At 42.6% G+C, this 8,411-nt stretch overlaps 1 protein-coding gene across 2 annotated transcripts in view; it reads right to left on the reverse strand.

Moving 5' to 3' along the window:
- ssh1b (slingshot protein phosphatase 1b) overlaps positions 1-8,192 on the reverse strand; it is a 16,988-nt gene extending 8,796 nt beyond the window's left edge. The window contains exons 1-7 of one of the 2 annotated variants that reach the window (XM_018671247.2): positions 7,765-8,192; positions 6,359-6,396; positions 2,867-2,967; positions 1,539-1,603; positions 1,203-1,324; positions 1,039-1,107; positions 550-615 (exon numbers count right to left, since the gene is read on the reverse strand). In XM_018671247.2, coding sequence (XP_018526763.1) covers positions 550-615; positions 1,039-1,107; positions 1,203-1,324; positions 1,539-1,603; positions 2,867-2,967; positions 6,359-6,396; positions 7,765-7,845 — 542 coding nt within the window. In that variant the 5' untranslated portion in view covers positions 7,846-8,192. Of the gene's footprint in view, positions 1-549; positions 616-1,038; positions 1,108-1,202; positions 1,325-1,538; positions 1,604-2,866; positions 2,968-4,677; positions 5,392-6,358; positions 6,397-7,764 lie in introns of those variants that run through there. The other variant, XM_018671246.2, reaches the window with a different exon arrangement.
- Positions 8,193-8,411: the final 219 nt, after the last annotated feature.

The following is an 8,411-nucleotide window of genomic DNA, read 5'->3' on the forward strand; positions in this document are numbered from 1 at the left end:
GGTGACAGTAGTGAGCAGTGCAGTGGCCCATATAGCTACATTGGACCAGGAATATAGTGGGAAATTTATATGAAACAGTCAAAAGTTGTTTTAAATAGAACCAAACCAAGATGTGCATTTTTATATGGATATGGTTGGAATAACAAATAATTGGTGACGTTTTGTGTGTAGTTTTGTTAAGAAAAGTGTTGACACTAGGCTTACAAGTACAAAGCTTCAATTTTGGAATAAGTCCAAGCAGTTCTTTTTCTACCTTTCTAATGGAGCTGCTACTTGATCCCATAATTGAGCTAACCTAGGCTAATTTCAGTGTTTAGCATGCTGTTCCTTCACCCTGCACACAGGCACAAAAAGGATCCAAATTTGTGACTAGTCTTAATTAAAAATTGTACCAATTGTTACCACAAACTGCTTTGATCTATTACATATATAAGAGCCCAAGACAACATTCATCCAGTGGGGACAATGTATAACCCTCAGTCCTGATATGAGTGCACACAATAAAAACACACAATAGTAATCCCAGATAAACATGAAGAATTTCCTCACCACATGGCCTGGACAGAAACAGGCTTGAAGACATGTGACCGCCCTGCTGTGTTCACGCTGAAGCCTCTGGTAAGGAAGAAAAGGAGGAGGAGGAGGAGACGGAGGATCAGTTTTGAGTCTGGATGGAGATGAAGAGAGATGAGGGGGGGGATGTAAACACAGACTGGATGGGGCTCGTTCATGGGACTATTCAGGCCACCAACCAGTGGAACATTCTGCCGGCATACAGACGCAGAGACAATGTTAACAGGTCAGCAAGAACTGTTCTCACATGGGGAGAGAAAAATGAATGTAATTCACTCCTCTGCCACTGGTAGGCAGTAAAACCTAAAAGGCAGAAAACAACCAAAATCCATGTCTGACTTGTGCCAAGATGCAGCTTCAGACCTGGCTGAAGTTGAGCAGACATTTACAGATAAACCTACATTTTGCAGGCTGACTCAAGCATTAATCATTACATTTTTAATGAAAGAACAAAATGAAACTTACCCATCTCCGTCTAAATGTATGTTGGTGTCACTCCACAGTGGCAGCACCATCCCAATAGAGCAATTTTTACTGGGGGGGGGGGTGTCAGAAAAATTAAAGAATTAAACAAATCTAACAATCAGATTAAATTGTACCAACTCTCAAGTTGCAGAGGGATTAATTACCTGTCTTTATCTGTGAAGTCCATTCCCAGGACGATGTTTTCTTCTGTGTCTTGATGGCCATTGGTGTAGATAACCACCATGTAGCGCACTCGGTCCGACCATCCGCTCTCTAACCGTACAGCCTGTGGAACAAAAGGAGACACTGCAAGAGACTGTGTTTGGAATAAAAATATCCAGTGTTTACTGCTGCTGTCATGCAATTATTGTATGATAATATATGTGACTGCATGATATATATCCCTGAGTCTGAAATCAAACACACTGTGTCTCAGTAAACAACTCTTTTCTAAAATGGTGAGAAAAATTTGAGAAATAAAGTGTAAGTATTCTACAAACCAGTTTAATGCGATCTTCAGACCGGAGGACCTTAAACATGACCTGGAGGTGTTGAGGTAAATCACCTGAAAATGAACCATTGAGACTGATTATAAAACTGAATGAGGTACAGATAAGTACAGTCTTTTTTCTGATTGATTAGACCTATTAAATCAGCTAAACCACCTTGAGGTTATTATCACAGTCTGGACATCTAGACAGGATATCTGAGGCCATAACAGAGAAAATGATTTTCTGTCATTGTAACTTAAATGAAAAATACAGTAACTGCAACTTCCATTAATAATCTGAAAAATGCTACTAAGATTGCACCTGTAATACAGAGTAAATAACACACACTCTACTCAATAACATGCCTTGCTACAGACACTCCCTCTGAGTTTTCTAACAAAAAAGAAAACTAAACTAAAGGTCAGCTACAAACTGATCATTCATTGTCTTTTATTGTGCATTCATTGTTGGTTTTCTTTTCCAGTGGGAGAAGAAAAATGTTTGCAGATTTCTCTCAATGAAGACAAATCTAAACTCCGCAACCTGCCAGGTGGTGTTAGATAACAGGGTTTAGCACCACCTGGCAGGTTGTAGGGTTTAGATTTGTCTTCACTGAGCTAGTGAGTGACAGTTAGTAACACCAGAGTCATGCACAGACTTTTGACTTCATTTGTCCACAAATGACTTCAGACTCAACAAGGAAAAACTGAGCTTTTACTGATGGACTGTACTGAACATTTCATTTATTTTTAGATTCTGCATGACTATGACAGATTTTAATGTCTCTTTGATGTGCAGACAAACAGGGGCAGCGTGATTGTGCAGTTGGCTAAATCTGTTGGCAACAATAAATTAGAAATGTTGGAGATGTTGGATCAGAAGAGAGATAAAAAACACACAGATATCTGCACTAATTTAGACTATACAGGCGTCGTCAATCACCGAGAGCTGGATGACGACGTCAGCATTGTTCTAGTTTCAAGGATGAAAGAAAAGAGTGATGAAAAGTACAAATCTGCAAGTCCTCTCTCTCTCTCTCTCTGATCATCTTATATATTCATTATTTTCATATTTCAAGACCAAATGCAGCTTTTTAAAAAATACAAAGAGCTTATATGTAGATTTGTGGGCGTCCCTGGTGTTCAGCTGCAGGTCACTTCAGGTCGGACCCAACTAGGTAACAGTTCAGAATAAACACAGACAAACCCACAGAGGGAAAAGCCACCTCAGCAAGTACAATTTTCCTTTTGTCTGGAGCTCATTTGTGCCGAGAGTACGGGCAAAAAGAACAAGAAACAAAGCTTCTTGTCTCTGTGTAGTCGCGTATTTGTTCCTACCTGCATGTTTGTGGTGGGTCGGGGTCTTTGGTCCTTGTGCACTGCCGCCCTGCTGGAGGAAGAGGGCGGCTCCTTTGACCATGAAGAAGCTCTCACTGAGGCTGAAAAAAAGTAGAGTGGAAAATAAATTGAGGGCAACTGAATGTCTTAAGAGTAAACTTTGGGAAACGATCAATTAGAAAAAATCAATTAGAATGCAAGAAATCTCAATCCCAGAAGATCTGTTATAGACAGAACAACACCTTTTCTACTCAACACTTGTATCTGGACAATCACACACATACCATGCTTTTATTCATCTATACATACCTTACACCACTGATCCCTTCCATATCCCTCAGCCCATCTTATTCTTGTTTCAGACTGAAACAGGGAATAAGTCATTTCCATCCATACAGTATTTCTCATGACATATGAGAGGAAGAGTCTTCAACACATAAGACACAAGCTCCAACAACACTGATTAACTCAATTCTAACCAAACTCCACTATTTCAAAATAAAACTACACAAAAGCGTCTCTTCCATATCTAACACTTTTATAAGCATCAGAAGCCCCATTGTTTTTTTTAATGTATTTTACATTATTTCTAAAGTCATTACCTCTAATCTAGAACCAGATTATCTAGTCTCCCTGTTTACTTTTATCTCCTGAGTTTACTTTGTTACAGCTGTTCCTATATTTTAAGAAGATACTTGTACAAGACATTCTTCAGCTTTATAAATGTTAAACTGAATCACTGTTATCTGTATGTGAAGTAAACTGCTAAATAAAACATGTTTGGGGATAAATATCTCTCCACAGACTACAGAATAGTAAGGCTGCAAAGCAATTAATCTGAATATTACTTTCTTACTAAGAGACATCTTTACATTGGTTGTTTTGTTAAACTAAAAGTCCAAAGCCTTAGGATATTTAGTTTACTGTCACATGAGATGAAGAAAAGTTGCAAATCGTCAAAACTGAGAAATGACCTCAGTCACGATACTGTATGTATAGTGAGCAGGCAGGTGTGGCCTGTAGTCTCTCATTGGTTCAGCGAGGAAGAGGACAGAAGCCTCATCAGTGACTGAAAGTCATCAGAGTCCTGATCCAGCGACTTTTACAGCCCTGTGTTTTTACAGCATCATGAACAGACTCCACTTGATCGGCTTTGCTGACCTTTGATGAGTCAAGCGTTACACCGTGGCTCTCCATATGTTGCTCAGGCTTTAAAACCTGCTCCCTGTCCAGCTGTGCTGGTGATGCAGCACTCCTGGGTCATGACTTTGTTCTGAAGGCTGCAGCGAGCAGGAGGGAGAGCTTTAGCTTCTTCTCTCACACAGGACAGGGTGCAGCTTTGTTTAAACCACAGTCTCATTCCCCTCTCAACCAACACACACAAAGCCTGGTATGACTGAGTGGGACCATCACAAAGCCTTTTGTTTTCGGCTCTTCTGCTACGTGGCATCATTGTCTCTTTTCAAATTTATGCAGAGGACTGATGACTTGGAAACAAGAGGTAAATTAACTACAAAGCTTGATGCAACATGAAACCGGCAAAAATAACTTCCCTTGAACAAACTGACACCACTCAGAAAAGACTTGAATGCTCGAACATTATGCTTTGACAGAAAAGCAAACTCCTCTCCCATTTGTTGCCAGGATCTCTACCATGTTTATAAAATCATCTTCTGTCCTAAAAATGTTACATTTCATGCTGATAAATCAAATTACCCACTGATAGCAGACATCTCACACTGCCACTGAGTACTGAGTTACTTAAATATCTTCTATCAAGTCTTTATGTTTGTGCCCCTGAGAAAACTTACATGCGACAAATCTCCCTCCGAGTCAGAGCAGCTTTCTCCACAAAGTGAGGCAGCACGGTTATCATGGCTTTATGTGAAGGTTTCACGACCAGGTGCATCCTGCTGGTTGTTCTACTGCTGACAGTCCACTTCGAAGAACTCCAAAAAGTCCTTTCCATTCATCCTCTAAACCCTCACACTGACTGCAGCCTCCCCTGAGCAGCATATTTTGGTTCAACGTCTCTCATCGTGGTCTTGTTCTTGGCATGTCCTTCCTCTCCTCCTACCACAGCTTTCTTCCCATTTCGGTCCATCGACCCTTCCTCGTCTGTGCTGCTGCTGCTGCTGCTCTGTCTCCGCTCTCCCCGTCTCCTCCTCGCAGCACGTGCTCTCCCTCTGCCACAATATTGTCATTCATGTGAGTGCACGGGAGGCGGTTGGAAACGCTACTTGGCGTCAGTCTCAAGTTTGACATGCAGAATCCTAAGTTAAGACTCGACACTGATGAATCATTGAGCCGCAGAAACATGTTACTCATTGAGCGAGACTAAAGCATGACATGAATGTTTTCAACTGTGAATGACCCCCACACACACACAGCGGGCACAATGACGGAGTCTGTGCCAGAGCTTCGCTGACACAAATCATGGCTACGTCTGTGACGTCGTGTTGATTAAAGAAAAGCTTTGTGACCCAGCAGGAGCATCAGTTCATGTACTCTCTGTTACGCAACTGAGGCGAGGAAACATTAAAAGAATCCGTCACATTAATCAGCAGCACTTCCAGGAGCTTTCTCCTTAACAACAGTGAGAAACTACAAGCCATTAGACAAAATGGACTTGATGCTGGAGAGGACATGACGAGCAGCTCATCACTTGCCAAAATACTTTTTAATCATCAAGGCAGCGCGAATGCACCAAAAAGGTCAATGCAGTGGCAATGTTAAATCAACCCTATTTCTAAGAAGAATATTCAGAGAGCTATGAGCCGTTAACCCTTGTTCCCATTAAAGAACCATTAAATCCACTGTAGAATCAACTGCGCTGTTTGGCAGAAACACAACCAAATAATACACATCAACAGCAGTCTATAAGATGAAGTTAGAACTTAGAAAATAGGTGACATTGTTGTAAAGTGGCTGTATTTCATGATGCCATCTGTACCCTTTGGTGTCGGTCAATAACTTCATTTAAACATCATGTAGAGAGAAGCTGAAAAAAACAGTTCCATGTGCTATCTTTATGTCGGTAGTACATGGAAAATGTTTTAAAAGAAACTTTAAAATCTGTGAATTATGAATATTTTCAGGAATTTATACAGATTTTCAATGAAAAAGGCACAAACCCCAGCTGGAATAAAATATAAACAGACTAAAATATAAACAAAAAATGTTCCAGCCTGAACTGCTCACTAAGCGTAGTGAGCAGTTTTGTTAAGATTATACTCTTACATCGACATCTTAAAATGTAACACAGCTGTTTTCAGTCATCCATGTAGTTCTGCAATTTCAAGACGTCACTACTTGTTGGGATTTCCCCATGTTGCAACTACAGAGTGGATTCACCCGGGGTCAGAGGGCCCACTGACCACAAAGACAGAACAAAGATGCATTTCACAATTTTTATGAAACTGTTTGTGTTGCCTTGTAAATTAGTTAGACGTCTTTGTCTCGATAAAACTTCAAATACACAAAAGATCTTACCTCTGATTATTTTTCCGGTCATCGTCGCTTCCAAAATCCTGAAAGACAAAAACAAGGCAGACAATTTAACCACTGATACAGTTTGAGGAAAACTGGAACCATGTAATGTTCATGAGGAGTCAGAGAAGGTTTTACATTTTCCCCATGTATTTAAAACCAGTCTTTTCATGAATATTTGTAGAACTGGCGAGTTGTTTTTGCTGGCTGGATCTGTGAGCAGAGACTGTGCATATTAAGGCAGCTGTTTGGTCTTTAAGATGCAAAATGGTACAGTAGTGCCCAACTGAAATAAAGTGTGCCTGCGCCATCTGCTGGTCCTGCCAGGTCAGTGCTGTGATCTCATCTGTTATGAACGTCCCATAGAGCTGCCAGCTGAATCATTAGGACACCTTCAAACAGCACAAGTTCAGCAGAAAACACATCCAAACATCACACCCGTCCACACCTCCCCTGACTCCCTCCGCCTCCCGCCTCTGCCAGGGTGACTCTTGGCAGAACAGTGAGGAGAAAGTGATATTAAAAACCCACTTATGATCAAAAGAAGAATGTCACTGCTTATTTTTGTGCCTCGGTGCAGTCAGCCTACTTATGAGCACATAATCCACTTTCCTAAAACTAGAAACTAGAGCACATACCCTGATGTTATGATTTCACTGGGATGTAAAATGTGGCACTGCTCCACATTTGAATGTTGACATTGTTTGCCAGTGAGATTCCAGTTTTGCAGACTAACTTCTGCTTCACAAAAGCAGTGTTATTTCTATTGTCAGGAGCTGAACCTGCAGTTTCCTTGAGCTCAAAACTTATTACTCATTTACAGTCTAATGACGTCGAATATTAAGAGTTTTGGCTGGGAGCCTAGTGGTATCTCATCACTCATGAAGTGTTTCTGCAAGTTCACAAACATCTGATCGAGCTGTCCTGGGGCACACACAATCCTGAAAATTGGTGGAATCTCCCTTTAAAGTCGCCCCCCCCCCCCCCCCCAACACTCAGGCTGCATCACTGCCAATAAAAAGCCCAATAACAAGGAGGGAGGACCACCTGAGTGCAACGCAGCAAATGTTTGTGCAGCAGCAAAATGAGCACTTTGTTCTGACAGCTAAACCCAGCAGCAGCAGCAGCGACCCCCCCCCCTCTCCCTCCTTCCCTCCCTCCCCCGCTGCAGGATTTTGTTTACAAATCCTGCTGCCACAGTAGTCACAAACAAGTCTTTGCTGGTAACAATGCAACAATATATCAAGTTTATAACACGCACAGCAGTGGCGAAAGTGAGGTTAACCCTACACCCGCAGGATATTAAACACCACCCAGGACTATATTGATACGGGCTCCTGAAGGCGCATTTCTCTCGGCGTTTCCTCATACCGACTATACAAAGACCGAGCCCCGGCTTTTCCACTTACCTCCCCCGCACTGCTGTTGGTCGTGCTGGCCGAGGATGCTGCACTAGGGGTGGGAGAGCGCTGGAGAGTCACCAGGGCCATGGTCGGCGGGCTGCAGCCGTGCAGGGGCAGCAGAAGAGGAGAGGAGAGGAGAGGGAGAAGGGAGGGGAGGAGGAGGATCTAAGAAGATGCGCCGCTGAGATTGTCTCTTGTCACCGGGGAGAAAATGCCTAGTCAGACTCTCATCCAGCAGCACCTGAATCTCGAGCCCCGGCGGTAGTCCCTTTGGCTCCTGCTCCGTGCGTCCCCTCTGCGGTTACCGGAGTCCTCATGAGCGGGAAGTCGTGAAAGGTTTCCGCCGTTTGTAGCGACCCAGCAGCGGCAGACCCCGAGATTTCATCGCTGGTGCGCAGACAGACAAACAAAACACGGTGCAGGTTGCAAGCGGGGCAGAAATGACATGCAGCTCTGTCGGCTGTCTGTGATTGGCTGGCCTAGTTCGCGTGTGTGCTGTCATTGGGCCAATGTTGTCAAGGTGACTGGCCAGACTAGGAACTCCCAAATACAAATGTTGATGAAATGATATTCTGCTTCATGTTAAGAAATGCAGCGAGGCTGACAATTATTTTCATTATTGATCAATCTTGCTGATTATTTTTTAGATGAAC

Source organism: Lates calcarifer, linkage group LG9, assembly GCF_001640805.2.
Source record: "Lates calcarifer isolate ASB-BC8 linkage group LG9, TLL_Latcal_v3, whole genome shotgun sequence".
Lineage (NCBI taxonomy): Eukaryota > Metazoa > Chordata > Actinopteri > Centropomidae > Lates > Lates calcarifer.